At 40.5% G+C, this 26,749-nt stretch overlaps 1 protein-coding gene across 7 annotated transcripts in view; it reads left to right on the forward strand.

Moving 5' to 3' along the window:
* The first annotated feature begins 636 nt into the window (after positions 1-636).
* GPCPD1 (glycerophosphocholine phosphodiesterase 1) overlaps positions 637-26,749 on the forward strand; it is a 44,204-nt gene continuing 18,091 nt past the window's right edge. The window contains exons 1-8 of one of the 7 annotated variants that reach the window (XM_051783849.1): positions 637-777; positions 8,946-9,031; positions 13,537-13,621; positions 14,575-14,659; positions 21,086-21,161; positions 23,284-23,325; positions 24,520-24,643; positions 25,759-26,005. In XM_051783849.1, coding sequence (XP_051639809.1) covers positions 8,983-9,031; positions 13,537-13,621; positions 14,575-14,659; positions 21,086-21,161; positions 23,284-23,325; positions 24,520-24,643; positions 25,759-26,005 — 708 coding nt within the window. In that variant the 5' untranslated portion in view covers positions 637-777; positions 8,946-8,982. Of the gene's footprint in view, positions 778-1,255; positions 1,454-1,895; positions 2,009-2,031; positions 2,051-8,945; positions 9,032-13,536; positions 13,622-14,574; positions 14,660-21,085; positions 21,162-23,283; positions 23,326-24,519; positions 24,644-25,758; positions 26,006-26,749 lie in introns of those variants that run through there. The other 6 variants (XM_051783844.1, XM_051783845.1, XM_051783843.1 and 3 more) reach the window with 6 other exon arrangements.

The following is a 26,749-nucleotide window of genomic DNA, read 5'->3' on the forward strand; positions in this document are numbered from 1 at the left end:
GGTTAACACTCGGTGTTAATAACACCAAAGTCACGGGTTCAACCCCATGTAGGGGCCATTCACTTAAAAGAGTTGGGCTCAATGGTCCTTGTGGGTCTCTTCCAACTCAGAATATTCCGTGATTCTGAGTGGGGCAGGGGACACTGGCTCCTCACATCCTACATTTTGGTGGGTAATGGAGCATGCAGCCTGCTGGACACATGTGAAAAACAGTCATAGATGGCCACCATTAAACCCACAGAGACCAAAACCCCTCACGAAAGGCTGCCTGCTCCTTTGATACCTCAGGGCAGCCCTCCCGCTCCCAGGCTGGGAACTGAGGACACAGACTGAGGTAACGTGGCCTCACAGGGCTGGAAAATGGCAGCAGAGACCTCCCTCGCCTCAGCAGGGCCATCTGCCCAGCTCCCAGCCTCAGCTCTCCCCTGACCCCCACGACCGCCGTTCCGCTGAGGGAACACCCGCACGCTCCCCGCCCGCTCCTCCCCCTCAGCTCCAAGGCTTTCCAGGGAACGGCGCGGCCCATTCCCGCCCCACGCGCTCGCTTCCCATTGGCTGGAGCGGGAAGGGGCGGTGCCGGGCACGCGGGCAGTGACGTGTCGGCCGGGGCGGGTCACGTGGGTCACCGCCCGGCCCGCCCCATCCCCCGGCTCGCCCGGGGGCAGCTGGAACCGGTCACCGGCCACGCCGCCCGCGCTGCCACCGGGCCCGGGCGGCGGCACTGGGAGCCCGGGCGGCGCCGCTGCTGCTGCAGCCCCGCAGCGAGCGCTCGGCCAGGTCAGTCCGCGGCGACGGCAGGGGTGCGGTGGTGGCAAGGGGACGGTCGGTGCGCGCTGCTGAGGAGGCGCTGGAGGCTGAAGGAGGTCGGTGCGCGCTGCGGTGTCGGGAGAGCTGGTGCGGGGAGCGGTGCCGCTCGCTCTTGAGGAAGGGTACCGGGGGGATGGTCCTTGGCCCTGGGGGAAGGTGGGTAGAGCAGAGCTCTGCCCCCCGGCCCCGTGCGGAGGCGGCCGCAGCCGCCTCCTTCATCCCCCGCTGCCCCGCGGAGCCGCCGCTGCCCCGCTCCACGCACTCACCGCGCCGCCTTGGCCACGCCCCTTTGGGCAGGACACGCCCCCTCACGACCCGTCCGTGCTGTCGAGGAACAGGCGCGGTCTCGACTCCGCTCTCCCATTGGCTGGGGCGGGGGAGGCGGGTCCGAAGCGTCGGCGAGTGACGCGCCCTCAGCCGGTCGGTCACGTGGCATCCCGCGCTGTGGCCCCGCCCCTGGCGGTCGGAGCGGGGGGCGGCTGGAACCGGTTGGGGCGGTGCCGCCCCCTCCCCTGCTCTGTCCTACCCTGCCCTGTCCTGCCCCGCGCCTTCAGGCGGCCCCGGGAGGAGGGGCGGGGGCACACAGGGATCGGGGAGCCCGGGCCGGCACCGTCCGCAGCCCCGCACAAAGGCACTGGGGGCCCAGGTCAGTCGGCACCGCCGGCCGGGTGCCGCGGCGGGCGGTCGGCGCGACCGGAGAGCCCCGGTGCGAGGAGGGCGCGGAGAGAGGTGGTCCTGCGGGCTGTGGGCCGGTGTGTTGCGACCTGAGGGGACGGGGGGGGGCAGGAGCGCGTGGCTTGGGAAGCGGGACATCGCCCGCCGGTTCTCCGGAGCAGAGCGGCCGAGGAGCGCGCCGGGGAGGCGGGAAGGGGGGCGGCCGCGGTGCTGCGGGGCGGGGGTGCCGTGCCCGGGGGGGCAGCGGGCGGTGGCCGGGCCGGGCTGTCCCCGGTGGCCGCGGCTTGGCCCGCGGCTCTGTTTATTTACGTCCCCGCCTAAAGCGCTGGCCCGGGGCGGCCCCGCGGGTCCCGCATTATGTAAGGACCGGGACGGGGCGGGCCTGGGGGCGCGGCGCCGCCTCCTCCCTCCCGCGGGACCCGCGGTGGGGCGGGGAGCCCCCGGTCACTGTCCGTCCGTCCGTCCGTCCGTCCGTGCGGGTAGCGAGGTGCGGCGGGCTGGGCGCACTGCGGCGCCGGAGGTGGGGGTGTGTGCTCAGCGCTGCTCTTTGTCTCTGCTTCGGACTAAAGTAACGCGCCGATGACGCTTGTGGTTTGATTATTATCGTAGGCACTAGTGAGGCGGCTCTAGGTTAATCTAGACTTTAAAAGTTAATCTGAACTTAAGTTACCTGCATCCTAACGAGGCACGGATTCGTTCTCCTATTTTTCTTTCTTTTTCCTTTTCAATCAATAAGTTCTCTTGTAGGGTGTTAGTGCTTTAATTGATTAAAACATTCAATGTTAGATGGAGATTAACCTCCAAAATATTTTATGTCTTAATAGTAGAGTGAAATAGTCGATAAGTGAAATTATTTTTTATCGTATATATTTCTATTCTCACACTGCTTCCTGTAAAGTAACTATAGAGGATATTTAAAACAACCCAGAATGCTGTTAGTCTTGAATAGATACTATTAGTTTAAACTGCCGCATAATTAATCTTTCAGCAGGACATGTTCTTCCTCCATAAAATGGATACAGGATTTGGAAACCCCTTAAAAAAAGTGGTTTGTTGAGAGCTGTGGGGAGCATTATACATGTTATTTGTCCATGTCATTCCTAAGTGAGGAATGTCAGCATGATCACAAAGAGCTAAATTGCTACCTGCCTAAGATCTTGTCAGCCACACGTTAGTAATAAACAGCACTTCAACGAAGACAAATCAAACTGATGCTGTTCTGCTTTAGTTGCAAATGTGCCCCAGCTGTTCCCTGTCTGTCTTGAGAAGTTAGTTTGCAAAACTGGCTGTGACGTAACTAAGAGGGAAGAGTCTGATACATGGACAGGTATTTGCAAAATGCTGAAAACAACTAACTTACTGTTACTTAAAATGAAGTGGATGCATTATAACTGAACATGGTGAGTCAGATAGGGGTCTTGTGCTTGATTATGAGGGCTGACTTGGCCCTGCAGATGGGTAGTTAAATTGATACTGGGAAGGTTTTTTTTCTCTATTGCTCTGTATTAACTTATTATTTCAGAAGCAGCACATGGGCTTTTTTGCTTTCTAAATGTCAGTATAAGTCTGTTGGTAGAAATTCAGCCTTTGAATTGGAACAGCATGTCCAGATCTTCTGTGCAAGTTTGTTTTCTGTCCAGTGTTAATACTGCAATGCAGAATGACAGAGCTGCTGACTTTCTGGTTGTCCTTTCTCATGCAGTCAAAGTGCGGGGGGGGGGGGGAAGGAAGGAGGAGGGCAGGAAGAACCTTCTGGTTGTTTGTGTGAAAATGAAGGAGTTGATACTTTAATGCTGTTTCTAAAAATTCTCCTCCAGTTGTTACAGTGAATGCCCTGACAAGTATGTTCTCTGACCTTGTACTAAAATACAGGTGTTGTCAACTATTGTTACATAATTTTCTTACATACCTAATTTGTTACTTTAGACGTATTCTATGATATTCTGACACTTTGTTAGGACAAACCGGAAGCAAAAAAAATCCGTTCTTCCTACTACAAGATTAATCAAATTTCACTTGTTATCATCGAAATGTTACAGTCTGAAGTTGCACGAGTTGATATTTTTCTGCTCAAGAGTCCAAGGCTGTGAGTAAAAATTCCAAAACTATGTCTTAGGCTTGTATCTCTTCTTCCTTCAGCACAGCAGGAGATCGGGTGCACGGTGGATTTTCTGTTGCTGTGTGTAGCACGGCTTCCAAGGTGAAATGTAGGTGCAGTACCTTTGTCCGGCAGTGCTTGGCAGTGTTCAAATTCGTGATTCATCAGGGAGGCTGCACGGGGTTGTGGTGTGCTGTATCAGTGTGTGCTCCCAGCTGTCAAATGACTTGGCTGGGGCTGTGGCACCTTTCCCCTGCTTCAGGCTGGAGTTGGACCTCTCCTGGGTGTTGATAAGTCTCGTGAGTCTATTCCTTTAAGGTGGAGAAGGTCTGCTTAAAATTAAAGAAGCAAAAGCAAAAATACTACAGCCTTTTTGTTATTGCCTTTTTGATCTTTATATGCAGAAAAGTGGAGTGATATTTTGAAATAATTTAGCGTGTTTACTTTTTGCAGTACTAGGATTGTGCACCATGGTCTGTGATGAAATGTGTGTTAACATTATGAAAGAGCCTGTTTGTGCACAGATAGTGGGTGGGGGTGGGTTTGACCTTGGCTGGATGCTAGTTGCCCACTAAGCAGCTCTATCATTCATCTCTTCAGTGGGTCAGCCAAGACAGGGAGAAAATAAGATGGAAAAAACCTCACGGGTCAAGGTAAGAGGCAGTTTATTAAAGCAAAAGCAAAGGTCATGCACGTGGAAGCAAGGGAGAGCAGAAGATTTTATTCTCCACTTCCCATCAGCAAGCGATGGCCAGCTCCCCTGGCTACGTCTCCTCCCAAGATCTTGCTCACCCCCAGCTTACTGGTGATAGTGAGGAATGTTGGAGAGACATCACTGATGCTGTGTGAGCACTGGTCACCTGTAGCCACAACTCTGCTGTGTTATCAACACCTTTCTAGCTACCAGTACAAAGCACAGCACTGTGAGGGCTGCTATTGGGAAAATTAACTCTGTCTCTGCCAGGCCTGATACAATGGTCTTAGTTTTTTTACAGCTAACTAAGCAAATTCAGTAGTACAGAGGTTAAAAGTATTCTTACGTTAAAAATCAGATGTTTGAAAGTATTAAAATGCATTGCAGGAATTTCCTGGCACCCGGGTACCCAGCTGTCTCATTTTAATCATCTAACTGCCTTTGAAAAATTGCATTAAGTACCTATAAAAATTTATTACCCCAGCTATCTTAAAAAACAAACAAACAAACAAACCACCTATTAATAAGATACTTTGTCAGCTGTATTTTTTTATCTTGATGTTTCAAACATTGCCCTTAGGCTGCTGGAATCACAGCCTCACAAACCTCTTTGAGTTGCTGTTAAAAATATCACTTGTACTGAAACCTGTAATCTGGTTTCATGACTGCTATGAATTTTTATGACACTAAGATTTGTTCAGTGTTTGTAAGTGAGGCTGTTACGGTCCAGGATTGTCCCAGATTACTTGGGGTGTATTTAACTGACCCTGAAAAACTATGTATAAGATACGGGACAGCAAACAGCCAATACCTCTTACAAGATATTGGAAAGGTTAAGGAAGTTAAGGGTGAGGCAGAATAATCCACTAAAGCTGAAGGATTGTGAAGGGTTTTAATATAGCACCAGACCTGTAAGCCAGAGGGTTCAAGCTTTGAGTTAATAAATTAGGTCCATGCCCTGGTATATTTTTGACTACAACCAAAAAATAGCTTGGTCTTCCCCATCTGTGATGACCTTTACTACCTCATTTTAGAGGAAATTTATGATACTTTGTGACATGTTAATAGTTTGTTGTGTTATGTCATCTTTTCTTCTTCCTTACCTACATTTTCTAGTTCCCTTCTAGAATCAAAGGGCAGAGCTTGGGTTCCTTATTGTTTAGGGAAGTACATTTACTGCTGTCACTCTTGTACTGTTGAGGAGCCTGTGAGGAGGAGAAAGGAGACCTTTACAGGCAATATTAGAAGAAGGAGTACTTTTTTTCCCCCTCTGCTATTTACCCTGCAGGATACTGTGCTTAAAATCTATATTGCTTTTCTTTTGGGTATATGAAGGCAAGTGAAAATTGAAAATGAAATAGCAAGATTACCAGTTGCTTTACTTCCTGTCTTAAGGCCATGAGGAGAGCTTTGTGTTGTGGCAGGGGAACCAAGACTGCATGTGATCCTGCCTGCCGGGCTTTTGATCTTACCCCCTGCTCTGGAAGTCTTGCAGAGCTCTCGAAGCCTTGCAGACAGCCTGTTTTGTAGTGAGGTTGGTTGAGGCAGGGTTACCTGAGCCACGCTTTTGAAGGCAGATCAGTCCCCCCACAGGCCTCAGGGTGATGCTGCTGTGCAGTCACAGTCTTCATGGGGTAACCTTTAGAGGTTGTGAAAGGGTAGGGGTTTGCTTTGCAAAAGGAGGAGAGTATGAAACTGTGGAACTATGCTGGGGGAAATAACATGGTTCTGTTGTAAAAGCAAGGATCTGTAGGGAAACAATTTTAATTTATTTTTTTTTTAGTGAAGTGCTGATAAATATCTACCTGGGTGATCTCAGTCTGCTCAGTTGACTTTTAATATTTGCTGCTTATTACTTTTTAATGTAACTGTTATAATTTGTTTCAGTTCCCCTAAGCAGACAGTTATGTCACGACCCCTTTGAGCTGAGGATTCTTTGCATTCTCCTAAAAATCCATCTTTACAGGTGTGGGGAGCAGAGAGGATTTTGTTATTCTTTGTCAGCTTCTTTGGTTAGGCAGTGCTGAAAATCTGAAGGAAGAAGCATCAGGTTTAAAAGATGCCTGACACCACTTACATGGTTAGAGGATTTGATTGTCTAAGGTTTCTTGCCATTCCCTCTTGGGAATTAAATGACTTCCTCTTCTCAAGAACTATCAGTAACTGGATGGCTGAACTTATGCTGGTTTTCCCTCTAAGTAAAATATTTTCGCATCGTGTCTTGAAAGTACAGAATGCTGTTATAAGTGCATGATAATATACGACATAGGCTTGGTTCCTTAACAAAAAGCAGATCTGTTTGTTCCTTGCTCCGTGGTTACATACAGTGGTCTGCTGGAAAAGATGTTTTTTCAGAATGAGATTTGACCCTAAATGGGAATGTAAGTGCAATACCTGTAGCTGCAGCTCTGCTAGAAAAATCATGCCCATACTTGGTGATGTAGAATTTTTCTTCTCTTGATATGCATCCCTTGGGTAGGTTAAGTAGGTATTTGAGAAAATGCCTTTTGAGTAGAATTTTGACCATTTTACAAAGTTGAGTTTATCAAAATCTCCTTATGATTGACTACTGCTGTACAGAAAAATATTATTCTGCTAACTAGTTTAGAAAAGTCCACAACTGTCTTCTAGGTAGGTGCATAAAATTTTTACGAGACTGGGTAAAAGCTTTGTGGGCTTTAGAGGATTTTAGATTTTTCTCTAGGAATGGATAGGTAGTTAGTTAATTTGCAGTAGGACAGACATGCTGGTTTTTGTGAGGTTTAATTTTGAGTCCTGTTGCATCGGCTTTGGAGATAGCAGGTTTTTTTACAAGACAAAAGCATGTTCTTGCTTTGGGGAACTGGGTGCAGGCTTCAGCTTTCACCTACCTGCTTTATAGACTTTTGAAAGGCATTTTTGCCTACTTCATCTCCCCTTTGGTTCCTCTGCCTTTTCAGTTAAAGGTTGTCCGAGCAAGGACAGTTGCTGAACACAGCCAAGGCTGTAACTATTCACTGTCCTCATAAATGCATTACACTAGTAATTCATATTCTCTGCATTAAGCTGAGATTTTTGTTATACCAGACCAGTTTTCTTGAGTTCAGTCTTAGTTTCAGCACTGAAGCACGCTGTGCTTCTCTGTCTAGAAATAACTGCTAAAAATAAATGCTAGAATGTGTCACTTTACATACAGATCACCTAATGACACACACGTGACAAGAGTTCCTGGAGGGTGTCCCCTTCATGGAATTCCTGTGCTTATTTCTAGCTTCAGTGGTCTTGGCCATTTACAGCAATGTTACTTGTAAAAGACTACATCCAGGATTGGAACATGTGACCAGAAATATCTGTATTACTACTATTTACTTGCTCTCATTTTACCACTGAAAAGTCACCTTTCTTGACATGGAGAGGGAAATAAGGTAGGAGAAAAAAGGAGTATAAAGTAAAGGCAACCATAGTTGGAGGAAGAGTAGGAAAAGATCCAGAAGCAACAGTTAAGGTCTGAAGTTTAAAAGTCTACAATAACTTTCGGATTGCCCACAAGGAATGAGGTTTGATTATGAGCTTTTTTTTTTTTTTTTTTTTCAGTATTTGGTATCTGACTTCCTTTATCTTTTCTTGCTTTCAGGCAGATTTTTCTCTAGTGTCCTTAGTTCTTTTTGATATTATTATTAAAGCTGTTACTAAAGGATTGCTGACCAACGTTGCACTGAAATTAAGTGCTTTTTGTCCTGCTCAAAAATAGCAATAAAAACATTCTACTTGGTTTGTTTAAAAAAAGCAACAAAAAACAAACAAAATAAATAGCCCCCCCCAGTAATGTAAAGAAACGGATTAGTCTAGACCTTGCAAAGGTTAATTCTGCATATAATTAGTATAATTATTTTGCAGCCCCTGTACAAATGAATATACTTGAGTGATGACAGTCTAGCAACATCCCGTGCTATGACTACTACTTCTGTAAATAATATAAAAGGATATGTTACATTGATTGTGTTTCTGCTGTAATGGTGAGAGTGGGATTCTGCCAGGGGTTTTTCCATCGAGTTGTTGTGTATTGGAGAAGAAAACTGAAGCAGGGTCAATCCTCCAGCTACTGCCCTGCCTACAGAGGCTGTAGGCCTAAGGTGCTGTTTTGAAGACTGACTGGTGTGTCTAGTTGCTGGTGATTCATGTGAAAGGCTGGAAGTAGGGGAGCAGAGTCCACGGTGATGAACAAGTAACTGTAGTGCTTCTCTGGGAAAACTTGGAGGGGATGGCGAAGAACAGCATAGATGAGACAGAAGTTACTGTTTGCCAAAGATCGTAATATTAAACGTCTTACAACTTCCAGTGGCCTCTTTGGGAGCAAAATTAGTCAAAAGGAGTTTTGAAAAATCTCAGCTGAATACTGATAAATGCTGCGTGATACTGATACCTGCATGCGGTATTTGATTTAGTAGTCTTTTTTTTTTTCTTTTGTGTGTGTGTGCCAGTGTTGCAACAGTGTCTTCTGCAGCTGGATGCTGTTTTCTGGGTCTGCTGCTGGTTCTAAAGAGCTTTGTGTTTTGACTGCTCATTCAAACAGTAATATCACTAGTGGCTTTCTTCCCTGTAAGTGGCGGGATTAATGTTTCCTCTTACTTAGGACAGTAATAGATGTAGTGATTGTTCCTGAAATGTAGTGTCTTTTTCCTCCCACTATAGGAGATTTCAGCTATCCTAAGACAAAAGTTCTGCAGATATGACCTCTTCTCAAGTGACTTTTGAAGTAAAAGGAACAGCAGAACCAGGTACCCAAATCATGCTTTGTTTTATGTATGGTTTACCTAGAAGAAAACTTAATAGTAGAGTGTTCAAAGGCTGTCTTGTCTGTTTTCCTCAGAGCTAAAAGAACATGTCAGTTCAGATATCAAAATGATAAGTCATTGTAAAATAAAATAATTAAGGAATTTCACATAGGAATTTGAAAGTGAGGGCTGGGAAATAATTTTTACCTCCTTCTTCCAACAATTTCATACTGTGCTAGAGATTTTGATGCTAACGGAAATGGGTATGATTGGTTTAAAATCTTCTGTCTCTAGTACCTTTTTATTCCATGGAAATGAACGTTTGTGTTCTGAACCATGAACAGTTAGGCATACATTGATGTGTGTGTTCTGGTTTTTATTCTCTCTGCATTGTTGTTGAAAGTTCTCACAAGATACAAACTCTACTGGGAGTTAAGGACAGAAAGAATACGCAGCTTAATTCAGTGTTCTATCTATGCAAAAATGTGTAAAGTAACTTCTGTAACTGAAATGAGGAACACAAGGTATCAGATCAAGAGATTTAGCGTTTATAAATTGTGCTTATTTACACTGACCTTCATCTTAGGAACTTTGAAGAAAGGTGTTGTGGTTTAATCACAGCTGGTAACTAAGCTCCACACAGCTGCTTGCTCACTTCCCCTCAGTGGGATGGGAGAGAAAAAAAACCTCATGGTTTGAGATAAAGGCAGTTTAATAAGGAAAGCAAAAGCTGTGCATGCAAGCAAAACAAAACAAGGAATGCACTTGCTGCTTCCCCTGGGCAGGCAGGTGTTCAGCCATCCCCAAGGGAGCAAGGCTCCATCACACATAAAGTTACTTGGGAAAACAAATGCTGTAGCTCCAAATGTCCCCCCTTTCCTCCTCTTCCCCCCAGCTTTTATTGCTGAGCATGGTGTTTTATGGTCTGGAATATCCCTTTGGTCAGCTGGGGTCAGCTGTCCCAGCTGTGCTCCTTCCCAGCTTCTTGTGTACCACCAGCTTCCTCTCTGGTGGGGTGGAGTGAGAAACAGAAAAGGCCTTAGTGCTGTGAGCACTGCTCAGCACTATCCAAAATACCCCTCTGTTAGCAACGCTGTTTCCAGGACAAATTCAAAACATAGTCTGTACTAGCTACTATGAAGAAAATTTAACTTTACCCCAGCCAAATCCAGCACGGAAGTTCACCAAAAAGTAATTGAGGGTTGCCTCACAGAAGCAGATGAATGTGGGAGCATGTACAGATTGGCACAATTCCTGTGACAGCTAAATACCAGATGGCATAAGTGTCTACTGTAGTTGGTGGGGAAGAAAATGATAAAAACATGTTAGAAGTTTCGACATCTGCCCTGTGTTCCTCCCTTGTGATTCGGCATTTGGGAGCAGAAAACTGACACACCATGTGGACATAAAGCCTTTAGTAAGGAGTAGTGTTTTTATAGCATTCTGGAGAAAACTTTAAAATTAAAGAGTATATTGGCCTTAGATCAAATGTGACTATAAAGCACTGGTGTGGCTGTACAGTGGAGTATTGCAAGCTATGCTCTATTTGTCCTGTTCACACTGTTGCTTCCACAGTTGTGATGGCACTGTCACTATGTCACTAACAAAGCTGACTTTGAATGGGTAACTTTTTCCTTGTACTTAAAATATCTGCAAGAAAAAGTAGGGTTAGTGAGAAGTAGATCCCACCTCAGCAGCTGTTTACGAAGAATTATCTGGAAATACTTATCACATGTGTAGCGTAAAGAAGTGACACAGAAGGTTGCTTCTCCTTATGACAGTATTGATATTGTTGGTTTTGGCTTGGGAGAAGAGCTTTGAGATGCAGCAGTGGCAAGATGCAGTCTTGTGAAAGAAGAGAGGTAAGTTTCAGAGCTGTCAGCAGTTCTCCAAGCAGCAAAACTTCCAGTTTATTTAGAAATGTCAGATGCTGATTTTGTCAGATCACTATGGTGGGTAGTTAGTTGGTGAGATAAAAAGCCTCACTTTGAGCACTAACATGCTCCCTGTGTCCTGATCACTGTCTCTTACCGTTGATGTCAAAGCCCGTGATTCCAGGGCTAACAGGATAAAATGGCATCACCAGCACAGGAATGGTGCTCTCTGACTGCTGCTCCCTTCAGCCAAACCACCTCTGGAGCCAACATTGGTGACAAAGCCCAACACATTGGTGTGCAGGCTTTTGCATATTTGTGTCATTGACTTTTTGCCTCATTTTAGCAGAAGGAAGAGGGTCACTGGTTACTGGCTTGTGGCTCCTTTAGCTCTTCATCAGGACACAGTCCCATATCAAGAGACTGCTTGGTGGCAGCTTAGCTGCTGTGAAATAAATGAGGGAGCTTCTAGCTCCCAACCCCACACAGAAGTTGTGCCCCCACACAGCTGGCCCAAACAGGCAGATTGCAACATCAGTAGAGCTGTTGCAAGCTTTGGGACTGGGCAGAAGGCTTAGAGAAGCTTCCCTTGCTGCAGCTGAAGGAGCTCTGCCAGTAGCAACTTTTGATTCCCTGACAAGGGGAGGGAAGAAGTTTAGAACCCCTGAGCTTAAAACACAAAAACCAGAGCAAACCCCACCTTGTTTAGAATTGCCTGTGAAAAGGCAGTTCATCACTTGTGCCTTTACTGAGATAATTTAAGCAGTGTTTTATAAATCCTGATTCAGCCTCAGTGTAATTGTTGAAGGCAGTTTAGGTGTGTCATACTCAAATGTTGCCTTTGTGTGTTGTACCTTACTGAGTGAGAGGTAGTTACTGAAGGTTTGTTTAGAACAGAAGGCTGGAAAACTATTCTAGCTGGCTCCTGTTAAGAGGAATATAATTTAGATGACACTTCAAAGGTTGGCTGGTGTTTACACTAAGATGGATTAAGTATGGCTATTTTAAAGGGATATTAAAAGAATTTTTGCTTCTTTTTAATATCTGCAGTCAGAAATTCTACCTGTGTGGTATTCAGGTGGTCTTCCTTCCCCCCCCCCCCCTTTATCTCCTCCCTGCAAAAGCAAACCATCATGTGCCTCAGTACAGGGTGGAAAAGGGAAAGCACCTGACACAGGCAATTGTGTGCAGTGAATTGCATAGTAAGTATACTCATAAAGCAGATTTTTGTCTGCATTTGTATGCCTACAGTGAACATCCAGAAAGCTTGGGCTTTTTTTTCTAATGAATTGCAATGGAATTTTTTTTTTTTTTAAAGGATTGGAATTCAAGATGTTATCTAAAATTACTTCAGTAAGCTGCTTTTAGGAACAAATTACCTTAGTTCATTTTTGGCTTTTGTAGATTTTTTTTTTTCCCGACCTCTGGACCTGCAGAGGTTTCTTTCATAAACAGTCCTGGTGGTATCTCTTATTAGTTTAATTGGAAAGAATGGACACAATTTTAGGGGCATAAGGACTTCCTCCAGACTTATTTTGGACTTTGAAGTTCCAGCTATGATATGTGGCTTAGTAAAAGCTAGTGTACATTTGTTGCATATAGCTTGTCTACTTTGTATGTATGGATTATTGTGGCTCCAACACTATTGCTACTGCTTTCCCCTCTTTAAGAACAGGAAATAACCATCATTGATACTTGTATCATTCTTTTGTGGTGCCTAAATATACTTTAGGACTTAACATTTGCTCATTCTGCAACAGGTTTTTTTTTTTCTTGTGTCTAAAAATCTTGTTGAAACCCTGTAAGAGCAAAATACAAATCTGTCCTTTCCATTAGTATATGTCATTGTTGTCATTCTTAAAATCTGATACATACAGGTTTTATACTAAAAACAAGAGTAAGTTGCAGTGTTAACTTTAATTCTGGGATATGCCAGAATGAAATATACTATTACAATCTTTTGGATTCTGTCTCTATATATGTATGCATGCACTAAGACACACACAGTGTGACAATTTCATGTGTGTTTTTTTGTGTAATAGTGTTACCTTTTTATATCCAATGAAAGCTGAAAGCATAGCAGCAAAATGAACTTTATTTCTCTTGGGAATCAAATTAATTGGATGTGTTGCCTTGGGAATAATGCTAGCAACCTCCTGTTTGTGCTTTCTAAATTGTTGGTGTGAATTTGAGAGAATTGCGTTTTTGGAAATGTAGGTTACTTAGTAGTGTGTGTGTATCCGTATGTGGGTTAAAAAATACAGAGCATCTGGGAAAAAACTGCATTATCTTGACATTAAACAGTTTACAGTGAAAATCTGCCTGCTGCATTTCCAGGGAATTTTGAACAGTATTAGCTCACAACAATTTGGAAGCCAACCCTTTTAAGGGCTGGGGCTGTCAGTAGTCCCTCTCTCAGTGAGGTCCTTATGATGGTGAAGAAAAAGTTATTGCAGTTTTGGGTAGGGGAAAATTCCTTTCTGAAATGAAAAAAGGGAATTTTAGATGGGTGATTCTGGTGTGTATGTTTAAAATACCTGAAGGTTTGACTGTGTCGGCTGTACTTATTAATGCCATGTATACTGGAGTAATGATAATTGTGAGTTATTTTCTGTTGGTTTTTTTTTCCTGTAGGAGAGGTTTTTGCAATATGTGGGAGCTGCAGTGCTTTGGGAAACTGGAATCCACAAGTTGCTCTGGTCCTCCAGACTGTTGATCGGTAAGTTGGCCTGGGGTTTTCTGGTTCTGTATTTTTCCCCTTATCTTTCTTTTTTACTTTTTTTTTTTTTATTTGTTCCGTCGGAAGCAGCTCAAGTTCTGGAGCAACAAATTTATTCTGATTTTGTGTTTGTAAAGTGTTGAGCTACATGTACTGTTAGTAAAATTCCAGAGCTTCTTGTGTTGCCCTTGAGCATTTTGGATGCTTAAGAATGTGTTTAAGAAAACTTTTGGCTTGGGTATGCTTTTCTAGTTACAGATGTTGCTTCTGCTGTCGTGGCTGGCATTTCACTAGTTTAGCTGTAGGTATTTTGGATAAGAAATTACTGTGGGATAATTCTCAGTCCCATAACTATACAGCAAATTATAGGAGATATATAGGAGATATAGATTAAAAAGAAAGTAAACACTATAAACAAGTTGTTATTATTATGGCTATAAAGTGATGGGGATAAGATTGAAGATTAAGCAAACTCTAATTTTAAATAAAACTTTTAGAAGATGTTTGTATAAGCATGAGTGTATATGAAGAAATTTTAAACGCAGCGAGAAATTCAGTATTTTCTTACAATTGTGCTACCTTATTGCAGTTGGTATGATTCAGGAAAATAGGGCTTGCAGGATGTATTTATAATTCTGTCAGTGACTTGCTGTGTGATCTTGGATGAGTCTCTGAATTATTTCATCGTGTTTTCCCCATCTGTTAAACGAGGATGAAAGTTCTCACTCTGTTAGCGCACTTCGGGTCTGTAGATTATAAAGTGCAGTTTCAATTCTAAGTATTTGTTGTGTTTTGTTCATGTTTGGCTAAGTTACCTTGCAATAACTTTCCTTCAGCAATACACTAGATTTTTGTTTTAGAATATCACTTAGACATACAGTCTGAGGTGGCTTTTAGGCTGTATTTTTAAACTTTTTTGTTCGGTGTTTGTTTGTTTATTCTTTTCTCCACAGTCAATCATGGAAGGTTGCTGTAGAGCTTCCTAGAGGAGTTCCTGTTCAGTATCGATATTTTAAAGGATACTTCCTAGAACCTAAGGTATGTACAACTTTTTCTATTTTAAGTTGGTTCATCCCTAGTAAAAATTCCCTTATTTGAAGTAAAAAGGATTTCCTGAGTTAAACATGAGGCTTTTTTAGAAATAAATCTTAAATTGCAACATATGAAACGTTAAAACAGTTGTGGAAATACAAGCAGTTCAATTCTGGAAATACATAACGATGTGCTGTTAACTGCAATTATTTTTGTTTAATTGGCTTCTCTCTTTTACCAGTGTTAGTGTATTAAAAAATTCAGTCCTAAAGATACACCTGATATTATTAAAGCTTAAAATGATATGGTGAGATTCTCATAGTTAGAATTGAATTTGGACTTCAGCAGGGCAAGGATCTCTAGCATGGAAGCAAGTGGTAGCAGGAGAAAAATGGTTAGTGTAGGAAGTGTATTTAAGTTTACCTAGTTACTACAGTTTTTAAAATCACTGCAGATTTTTTTTTTGTGAAGCATGAGGAGTATTAACTAGCTTATGTACTGCATAGTTAACTTGTTAATCTCTTGGAGTGAAAAGGTGCAACAAGGAGCAGGGCATCCCAGTGTTTTCTGTATGTATATAGGTATTTGCATGACTTGGAAGGGAAAAAAACCTATGAGGCAGACACAGATGTGTTTTTACAGGTATTGATGTAAAAGTTGCACGTGACTTGAATGTATGTGAATTAGAGTTGAATGTATGTGGCAGTATCCTGGTCTGTAAAGATCACACTAGGGTAGGGAGAAGTTTTTCAGATGAGATGTGGCTGCATCCAGAAAAACGTTGGACTAAGTTGGGAAAATAAGCAGCTACTCTTTAACTGTTTTTCTTAATAACGAGTAGTAACTAAGCAGCTACCTTTGCTGTCTTTCTTATTCTATTAATATCCTGTAGCTGTTCACCCTGGGCTGTAATTCTTCATTGAAATTGGGATTATGAAGGCTGTAGCTAAATGTGCAAAGGAGTTATAGAATCATCTCATCTATATCTTTTAAATATTTCAAATTACTGTCAAGAGCATGTCATTTTTTCTCAGCTCTAGTAGCCTGTTTTTCCCTGAAAAAATATTTGACGGAAGTATCATTTCAGTTGAGGATACTAATTTCAAACGAAACACAATTCTGGGTTTTTTTTTTTCATTACAGCATGTGAAATAGTCTAATCTGAAACTGATATTTAGATTGGTACTTTGAGACAAAAGAAAGGAAGGCTGGTAATAGATTTCCTGAGGTCACTGTAAGGCCAAAAGTAGATTAATTCTTACAGCCTAGCAGCTCTCACGGGACTCTTTTATATTTTTTTTGCAAATGTCCGTAAGTTTAAAATGTAAGCAGTAGCACACTAGAAAAAAGCACAGTTAGTGAGAAATCAGCAGAAAATGTGCTCATAGACAATACCATTTCTGTTTTACCATTTGAAAAAGTTCACAATATGTATTGGTGAGTGTGTTTCTTTAAGTAGGTGCTCTGTATCGTGCACACTTTATGTACCGTGTGATGCAGAGTCTGCCAAGGTAAGTATCAATTTTATGGAATACCAGCATAAAGAGCTACTGTGTATAAAAAGCAGGAAAAAAAGAAAACCACCCTCCAAAGCACAGTGTGTGAATTGCCAGCATACAGGGTTATCCATTTAGCTTGTACCTCTTAAGTGCACAGGACCTTATTTCTTGTATCATAAAGTCTTTTGAAGAAAAGAAGTCCAGATACAGTGTTTTCTTCCACTTCCTGTAAATTTTTGAAGAACAATGAAAAAGTAGGATTTGCTTTTAACAGGAATATCATGCACAGTATAGTGCAAATGAGATAGTATACGGAGAACTTTACCAGATATGATAAGGAAAAGATACTTTTAAGTTAAATTATTTGGAATATTTTTATTTCAGTAGGTTTTTTTTATTAACTGTTGCATGTGATTAATCCCTTTGCAATATATGATCTCTCAAACACTGTTATCTTTTTTTATCAGTGCAATTTTTGCGTGTCATGGTCTGTAATAGAAAAACAGATACATGTGTAATCTTTAACATATATTGAAGTCTGAGTATATGAATTTGACATCACATAACTGAATAAATCATGCTGAAGACAGATCCAGCTGAAATTAGTGTTCCCCTCTGTAGCTGCTGCATCTGTGAAGGTGCTTGAGTTGGACATGGTGGCAAAGATGAGGGTGATACATGTTTACACAGAGAAATTTTAGTTCCCATGATATTGCTACAGACTAGATGTGAAAATAGGTAGAATTACTGACATTTTATTAAAAAAAAACCCAACCAAATAGGAAAGTATTTTGCTCACCACCTTTTAAAAAAAGCCATAATTTTTTCTCTGTATATTTTTATACTTGAAGGATAGTATGATGTATGAAGTTTAGTTTGTTTGCATTGAAGCATGTTGGCGTTAACATAATTGTAGTTATATAAATGGAGCAGTTTAAAAAAAAAAAGTTAAAATTAATAGAATTTTTGCATGAATACAAATAATATATGTACAAAGAACATTTTATTATAAAATTGCTGCCAGGTCTTGGGAGACATTACTGTGTTGTAAATATTTTGATGATAACAGAAGAATCACCTTAAGCATTTAAAAAGAAAAATAAATACATACACTTGATGAAATAAGACAGTAGCTATTTTGCTCGAGGTTTGTTCTTTCCTTAAACATAGTCTGGTACCAGCTAGCTCACTGTGAACATCTCCCTATGTTTTCTTCTACACATACCTTCTGTTTGTTGTAGAGGCAGAGATGGGGGGGTATATGGAAAGGTGTGAGCAAGACACCTCAAAACGCCCTTGTTTGGAATTTGTCTTCTTTATATCTTATGTTTTAGGAGAATAATTTTACATGCATCATTTGCATGAGGCATATTTGAAAACCTTAGTAAGGAACATAACTTATTCTGTTAAACTGTTCTGTATTTGTTTTTCCAACAGTAAATAAGCATGCAAGGTTAGGGTTATTTCTTTGAAGACAAGTGTAAAATATCTGTGCATGTAGCAGGACTTTAAAAACTGGATCGGGGAATATTTTTCACACTTGTGAGAATGCTGCTTAATTATAGATGTTTCAAATGAGAGTTAAATTTACTTTTTTTTTAAATGTAAGTAAATAAATCTGTTTAGTGCCGGGACTATAAGTAACAAAGGTGAAACTTAGACCTAGACTCAGTAATTTCTTCAATATAAGAATGCCTTAGAATTGCTTTTCCTAGATTAATAACCCATTATTATCCTAATAATAACAAAGGAACACCTCTGCCATGACTGTGCTGAGAGAGCAGATTGTGTGTTAAACTGTTACAAAATACTAGAGTTATAAAATCTCTGTTTAGCTCAGGACTTCCTGGCAGGTGACTTTCATGTGGTGTTGCCTTGCAAGTCAGTTATGATGGCTGAATGGCTTTGTTAATTGTTTAGTTCTTTGCTTAATTATTGTCTCTTACATGGTACAGAAATCCAGAGAGATTTTTGTCAGAAATGCAACATCAGCAGTTAAGTCTAATTTAGCTGTTTCATACTCTCAAAGTTTGAGAGTATTATTTTAATCAGTAAAGTGCAGTTGGATAAATGTATTTGTGTGGTGTTTTTAAGATTTGTTTTTTCTTGGTTTTTTTTCCCCCCTAATGCCTACTCTGTTGTGTTGCCTTGAATCAGGAACTTTGGAACTGAACTCCTAAATTATCATTTAAACATTCATGGGAGTGTTTTAATTTTTTAACTATACTGATCACCCAAGCACTTCATGCAGATTGTGCATCAGGTTGCTTTGAACCCCTGGAACATTATGCCAGATAAGCATTTTACCCTTGATTTCAGAAGTGTCTAATGACTACTGGGGAGGCCCTGGCTTCTCATAATGTTAGAGGGCTGGATTTTTAAAGAAAACTCTGGAGTGTCCTTTAAGAGCTTTAAAATTGTACCAGATGTTTGGATAATCAAAATCGAGCAATGTAATCTTTGGCTTTTGAAAAAAAAAAAAAAAGATGTCTGTATTAGTAGAAAAGGATCCATGCCACACAGTGCCACTTACTATAATATAATCTCAGTGTACTGCCCACTGAGATGCTTGATGTGATATTTGGATAGATGCCCTTGTAAGACTCTTACAAGGGAGTCTCTTTTTGTAAGAGATCCTCTTACAAGAGGATCTCTTTTTGTAAGAGATCCTCTTACAAGAGGATCTCTTTTTGGGTAACAGTACCATGCTATGAATATTGATGACACATCATTTACCCCTGCTACTGAACTGGGCTGCTTTTCAAATGTGGTCAGTATATGCCACTGAAATTACATCAGTATTTTAACCTCATTGTAACAATGGCTTCTGTTACATGTAATTAAAACATTATTTAAATGCCTATAAATACCGAGAGAATCTGAGCAGGGATTGAGAGGGTTCTTGGTCATGTCTGTGCCTGTTCTCTAATCCATTGCCCTTTTTTTCCAGGTAGCTTTGCTTGGCTCTTCTTAGTATGGAAAGTGTTGAGGGTTCCTGGGATTAAATGCACAATCAGTCCACTGTATTCCTTTCAGGAGATGAAATTTTGCTGAATGTGTCCAGCATGGTGTGCTTATTGTTGGGATGGATGTTATTTGAGTTCTCATTCATTGTTTTAGAACCTAAAATTAAAATGGACAATTACAGTAGTGTAAGAAATAAACTGGTATTGGTATTTTCATACAATATGCTGGGGGTTTTTACAAGGAAAAAAACCTTTTGAAGAAAACAACTTAATCCATGTCAGGACTGACTTGCATTCCCCAGGTTCACAAACTGCAAGTTCTGTGTGTGTTCATGGGAGTTGCTGTTGGAGAGCTTGCATGCCTGCATGGTGTTAGTAAAAGGCAGCCTCCCTGCTGGCAAACATGGATTTCAGCTTTAGAAACTATGATTGCAACATGCAAGTGTGAAGGTGCTGTGAAAGAAAAGGGGAAAGAAACTTCTGATCATTTACTTTTCTAGATATCCTAAGGGTGATCATTGTGGCAGCTGTGAGAAAATGCAAATTAAAACTGCCTTGTAACAGGAATAAACTGAAAGCCACAGTATCATCTTATTTATTTACATTTACATGCATTCTGTCTTTAAAACATAACTTGAAGCATACGTATTTTATTCTGACATGACCCATAAGTATGGATGCCTCTGAACTCATTAGGAAAATTGCTTTAGCTAAGACTCAGAGTAAACCTGTCTTACTGAGCACTTTTTAGATATTTGCCATTTGTTGTTAGCTCATCCAAAAACGTGGCAGATTAAATGTGTTCAATATATATCAGGAAATCCCATCTGCTTGTAAAGGATTTATTACAAAGCATTATGGTACTTTGTAATTATACTGCTGAGTTTGAAGCTTGTCTGGATGTCCCTGTGGATCTGACCTGTATTTAAACAAGAAGCTGAAGTACTGGGGCAAGTTGGAATTGAAGCTTGCAAGACTTTGGCAATAGAAGCAAGTCTTTTTGGAAATCAAGAGTTACTTAGGCCCAAACACCAAAATGACAAACTGCAGCTATTTGACGGTGGTTTTTACATCTGATACTAACAACCACACCCTGCTAAGGGAAACTTCTTAGGGTGACTGAGCTGGGAATCAGGCGTGTTCTTTCTGTTAAGTGGCTGTTACTTGAAAGCTTTAACCTAGAAAGCTTTTTTCAAACTTAAATTGTTCTGAAAGAAGAGACTGAGTTACTGTTCTGGTTATCTGTCTGAGTCTTGGCTATGTTTGTCAACAAATGTACTCTTCTGGTGGACAGTAATTTTTTTTTTTTTTTTAATGAAAGAATCTAATTTATCTTGCTCCAACTGGAATAGACTGCAGGGGCTTCATTGCTGGCTGACTGGATCAAGTATTTATGTTTTAATTAGATGCTAAGTAATTTGTTCTTCTGTACCACAACTGAAATAACGGTGTTCTATAGACTTTGAATTAGGCAAATTTTGAAGGAGAACCTACCCCTGCAACTGCTGCCTGCATGAGGAGATGCTGAATGCTGTTTGGAATTATAGATGTGAAGTATGTTTTTTTTTCATAAGCTGTTGCTGTAGTATCTTCAGAAAAAAACAAGCACTCTTAATGAGTTCAGAGACACTGAAGTAGTCCAGTGGAGTAGCTGTAAGCAGTAAAGATTTAATAATTCTGTGTAACTTCTCCAACATGTCACACTGTCACAAGTTTTCTCATATGTAAATGCAACACATCAGGTAGTGCCATCAGCAGTTGCAGGGATAAGAATCCTGATCTGTTTTCTTTCTTTCTCTTTCGTTCTCTGTCTCCGTTCCCCTCTCTCTCTTCTCCTTCCTCTTTTTCTTCCTTAAATCTCTAAGCTGAGTTCATGACCATCCCAAACAGCTTCATGGGTAGAAAAATCAGATATAACAAAAAAAAAAAATAAAAATTATTGCAGACATTTAACTTTTAAATTACAGACTATCGATGGTCCCTGCGAAGTCATAGTTCACACGTGGGAGACTCATCTGCAACCACGATCAATTACCCCTTTAGGTATGGGCATCAACTGCATCTGTTTGAGGCATATGCATAAGATTACTAATATGCTGCACACTGGTTTAGAGGGATTGATAACTATAGTTTTAAAATATTTAAATTAATTAATGTGTGGGAGGTATAGACTTTTTCTTTGCACAACATGGGCCTTACTCTCAAAATGTAAGTATACGTAAGTGGCTTAAAAATGGAGTGGATTTGAAATTCTTTGCTGTCATCCTTAAGATTACGTGGGTTTTTCTTTTATTAATTTGGAATTGTAATGATTTTCTGTAATTTTAATTCTTTGAGACTAAGGATCCATATTATGTTTTTTAGAGAAAATGGGGGGGAGGGCGTGAAGTCACTGCTGATTTTGTTTAAGTACTATTTAATTAGTAAAACTTTAGACCAAAGATTTTTAATAAGGCTTCCTTAAGTAAATGGATTAATGTAAATAGAAACATGAATGGACTTATTTACCTGGCAATTTAGAGGAAATGTATTTTGCTGGAAGAAAAGATGGCATGCAGACTTGAAGTTACTAATGCTTTTCTGAACAGGGAAAAAGCTGGAGTTGTAAGGGAGGCTGAAATAATCTTTGAAAGGAGCTCGTAGGTTAGATCTCTCATGCTGCTATGGGATGGCATGTTTTATGCAATGTGTTTTCTAGGATATGAAAAGTATTTCCTCCATGTTTAGGAGTTCACATCTATTAAAAAACTTAATGATTTGAAATAATGTCTTTTAGAAAGAAGGTGGTATTAAAGAAACTGTTTGTTAATCATGAATAGTACCATAGAATCATAGAATCAGCCGGGTTGGAAAGGACCTCTGAGGTCATCAAGTCCAGCCTTTGATCCACTACCACCGTGGTTACTAGACCATGGCACTAAGTGCCACATCCAGTCTCATCTTAAAAACCTCCAGGGACGGAGAATCCACCACTTCCCTGGGCAGCCCATTCCAATGCCTGATTACCCTCTCTGTAAAGAATTTCTTCCTTATATCCAACCTAAACCTTCCCTGGCAGAGCTTAAGACCATGCCCTCTTGTCTTACTGGTATCTATCTGCCTGGGAGAAGAGACAACCCCCACCTGGCTACAACTATGACCATGTTCCTACCCCTGCCCCTTTTTTTGCTTTTTATTTCAGTTGAATTAGTTGTTTTTCTATTCCTGAAAGATTGTTTCTATATTTGTCAGTAATTGACAAGGGAAGCAGCCTATCCTCTGCTAGGATCTAGACTTTCTCTAAATTTAGATAATCTCATTCCAAATAGTTAGGAGTATTTTTTTTTTTTTACAAGTAGTACTCAGTGCTTCATCTTTAAGAAAATGCAGCAAACCCAGTATGTTAGTACTGGGTCATTATGATCCTAAATTGTTGGCTGTGGTTATTAAAAAATGAGGTCAGGCTTATGATTCTTCCTAGGGGGGAAAAAAAAGGGATTAATTGCTGTAGAGGCAAAAATTTGTGAAGATTTATGTTTTGAGAAATGCGTGGTTTGTTTAGACTACTGCAGTTCTGTTAATGCTGGTGAATTTACTTAGTGCCTTAAGATTTCAGTTATTAAAGCTTTGGAAAGGGTAAGGATAAAAGTAAGTGTGACCTGAGTGTTTTGAATATTTCATGCTAGGCTGGTTTCTGTCACATGGGCAGAATAAGCATTTTAATCGTGACTAACTTGATTTAACAGCTTGAATTATAAATGTGCAGGAGGATAATTTTCTTGTATGTTTGCAAGAAACTTTAATGTCCTTGGCATTACTTTGGCAAATAAAGCATCTTAGATACTGGTAGGATGTAGATATCAGTCAAATACTGCAGCAAACCAGAAAAATATGCAACCTTCTTGCTCTTCTCAGTTCAGATTACTTTAGGTAAAATGTGGCATTCTGCGTGTTGACTGTTTTTTTTTTTTTTGCAGAAACTAAGAAAAAGCCTAAGTTGGGATAAATCTTTATAGAAGGTTGCAAAAAACATGCTTCTTTGTCTGTTTCAGTTTTCTTGCCTTTTTTTAGATACATTTTTTAGAAGTGCGGTGGAAAAGTAGAATTAATTTAACTTGGCAATGGTTTTTTAAAATGTGAATACTAATTAATTTTTTTCATTCTTTTCCCCTCCTTTTAATTCCAGAAGATGAAATTACTGTTGACGATGGTTTCTTTGGAATCCATAGTAAGTGAGACATATTGACCTTTACTCTTTACCATAAATTTAATTTAAACAAGATTAAGTCTCGTAATTGAAAAATATTTGAAATCATAAATTTTAAGATTTGTCTGTGATTGTTTTCTCTGCTTATACAGTTATACAGGCTCTAATCCCTTCTACTGTTAATAAAAGACTGCTGAGAAGAGTTGAAATGTCACTGATGGTGTTAAGGATTGAAATTTGCAAATTTTAAGTCATGTATTTTTGGAAATACAGAATAGACTTAGCTTTCTCTTAATACCCAGCTTAGAAAAACTCTTTATGCCTAGAAAGACATTATTACTTGCACTGAATGTACACAGTCTGCCTCCTCAGTCAGACATGTAACTGCCAAAAGGCTCTTACCAGCCCAGACCTTGTGTGTCGTCTGTGCATATATGTCTCACCTCTGGCAGTTCTGACCCATCTCTTTCTCAATCCTGTGACACTTAAGGTAACTCTTTATCATCTCTTATACATCTTGTCTTAAAGCTTTTCCCTTTTTCCTCTTATCCTCATCAAACCATAGGTTTAGCTAGGAGCTCTTCGGAACTGTGGGGTCTGCTTCAGCACCCGGTGTGGTGGCTTGTGCTTGCTGGTCATGCTGCTTATAGGGCTTTTCCTTGTCCTGATGGTGAGGTTGAGGATTCTCCTCCATGCTTTGTTTCTCCATCAACACTGTTGCTATACCCTGTCCTGCAGACTTACACAGCTTTACTGGCATTGATTTTGATGACACCTGTATCTCAACAGAAGCAGGGAGCCTCTAATTGCTTATGAATCTTCAGAGTTCCAGTGTTATTCCATGTATTGAGAGATCCCAGGACAAAGGAATGTTATGTTTGCCTTTGGAGGCTTAATTTAGCCCTTGATAGGATATATAAAATTAACACTGGAATACTTAGTGCTCTCCTGCAGACAGTGTGCACTTGATCATTGTTTCTGTTTAATACCCTTAGAAGTGCAGTATCTGTTTTCTGTTCTGGGTAGTTTAGAAACACTGGTGAAAGGATGCACTCAACAATGGCTCTTGAAATACTGTAGGATAAGCTAGTGATGAGAAGGAGTGTCTGGAAGATGATAGAGGAACTATATTTATATGTTTGTATATTCAGCTGTCTAGATCTCCCTAAAATAAGTTACTAAAGTGTCTACTACTTTTGTTTGATTTTTTGATAGATGGTATTGAAACTGTGGATGCTGGGTGGCTGACATGTCAAACAGAAATAAGATTACGTCTGCATTATTCTGAAAAACCACCTGTACTGATATCTAAGAAGAAATTTAAAACATCGAGGTTTAGGTAAGAGCCTGCTCATCTCAGTATGCAATTTACCTAATGTTAATTGTCAATACTACTCTTTCTTCTTTACTTAATTAATACAGCCTTTAAATTAATTTTGGGTTGCTGATAGGGGTGTACTATCAGGCTACTTCCAAAGTATTTCAGCACAAATACTTACTCCATGCTCGTCTTTGTGTTTCTTGCTTTTTGGCTGGAACTGCAGTGCTCCTACACAATTCTCTGAAGGTGTCCCTGCCTATGGCAGTGGCTTGGAACTGGGTGATCTTTAAGGTCCTTTCCAACCCAAACCATTTCATGATTCTGTGATACTTGATTTCTTAATGGTTTTTTTTCCAGTTTTGATTCCCCCTCCCACCAATTCCAACTTCTGATGAATGGGAAGTTTAATTAAGAATTAATACTTACAGTGTGCTCTCCAGAGCTTTTGTCTTTTTTCCTTGCTTGTTATAGCTTATGTTACTGAGATAATTCACTTTGTGTGGAAGGTTTGCTCTGCATAATAAAGAATTCTGAATCTCATAGAGAGGTTCATTCCTTTCAGTCCAGGATTTTTCAGAAGTTGCATTCAGCTTAAATGATCATTTAGGATTTCTCAAGGGACTTAATTACTTCAGACTATATTACTTATGTCTAATAGAGTGTACTTATCTGCCTTATCACTGTTCATAGAGACATAAAGTTGTGTGTGTGCTTAGCAGCAGCCACCACCATTCAAGTCTTGATGTTGATGATTACTGCTGTTTTCAGTGCTTTTCATTAGCCTTTTGGCATTATGGGTATCAGTCTGTGGAAGAAGGCTGTTTATTTGGCAGCCCAAATAGTTTGTTGAAGTGCTGCTTCTCAGACCATTAGTACAATTTTCATATTTATCCAAGCTCAAGTTTTAGTAGTGACTTGAGCACTTAAATCTGACTAAAGTATGATTTAGGCAATGGCTACAAACTCTTGACTCTTATGAGGGCCCACTGCATGTAGTGCTGTCCTGCAGATAGTGGAGTTCAGAAGAATTCTTCTGTTGTATGAGCTTCTGCTCAAGCTTCTTTCTGATTCTTTATCGTTTTCAAGGACACTTCTGTAACTTAACCATTTGTTTTATATATCTGGTTGAACAGAGTAAAATTGACCCTAGAAGGCCTAGAGGAAGATGAGGATGATGAAGAGGGCCAAGAGAAAACATCCCCTACTGTACCTCAGAAAATGGCAAACACTGTGGAGTTCTCCTTAATAAGTAATAATGACTATAAATGTCGACACACTCAGCCAGACTGTGGTTATGCTCTGCAGCCAGACCGATGGATAGAGTACACGATACAAACCATGGAGCCTGATAACTTGGAATTAATCTTTGATTTTTTTGAGGTACGTCTGTTCACCCCTAGGAAGCAGCTCCAGTCTGCCTTTGAGAATTAGATTGAATTACTCTCAAGATTTCACTGTTGAAACAGGGCCAATGCCTGATATTCTTGGATATTCTGGATTTGTTTACACAAGTATGAGGCTATTGGCTCCCAGCCCATTTTGCAGAAAGGTTTTGTGAGTCTCCTTGATGTGGCACAGAAAGTTTTTCAGTTCTGATTATTTAGATGTCAGTACAAATTAGACTCAAATCTCTGTGTGTGGTATTGTAGTTAGGTTGGTTTGATATTTATCCTTTACCAGAGCTACGTCTTGCATCTCCTGCTTGATCCTGAACAATGTGTATATGAACTAGTTATATCACAATTATTTAATCTAAATTTTTATGTTATAAGCAGAGGAGATTTCTCTGAATTAACCAGTGCAAATTAAAACTGGATTCTCATTACTCTATCTGTTATTTTGCACTCTATCTTTCCTCCGAAAGATCCTAATATTCAAAGTCCATTTTAAAAGAAAACAGATTTTTATCTCTTCATACTGTGTATGCAGAAGAAAGTTTTAAGCATTCTCTCTTTGGTCTGAAAATGCCCTTAAGATCACTTACACTCATAATTGCAAAGTGTCTACACAGTTCCTTGACTATGGTCAAGTGCACGTTCTGTGTATTAGTTGCCTTCCCCCTTCCCTGGAAATGAATACAAAGTTATTTTAAGCATGTATGTTATTCCAGTTAATTTTTGTTCT

The sequence above is a fragment of the Manacus candei genome, unplaced genomic scaffold, assembly GCF_025592945.1.
Source record: "Manacus candei isolate 608988 ecotype Guabito, Panama unplaced genomic scaffold, ASM2559294v1 h1tg000017l, whole genome shotgun sequence".
Classification (NCBI taxonomy): domain Eukaryota; kingdom Metazoa; phylum Chordata; class Aves; order Passeriformes; family Pipridae; genus Manacus; species Manacus candei.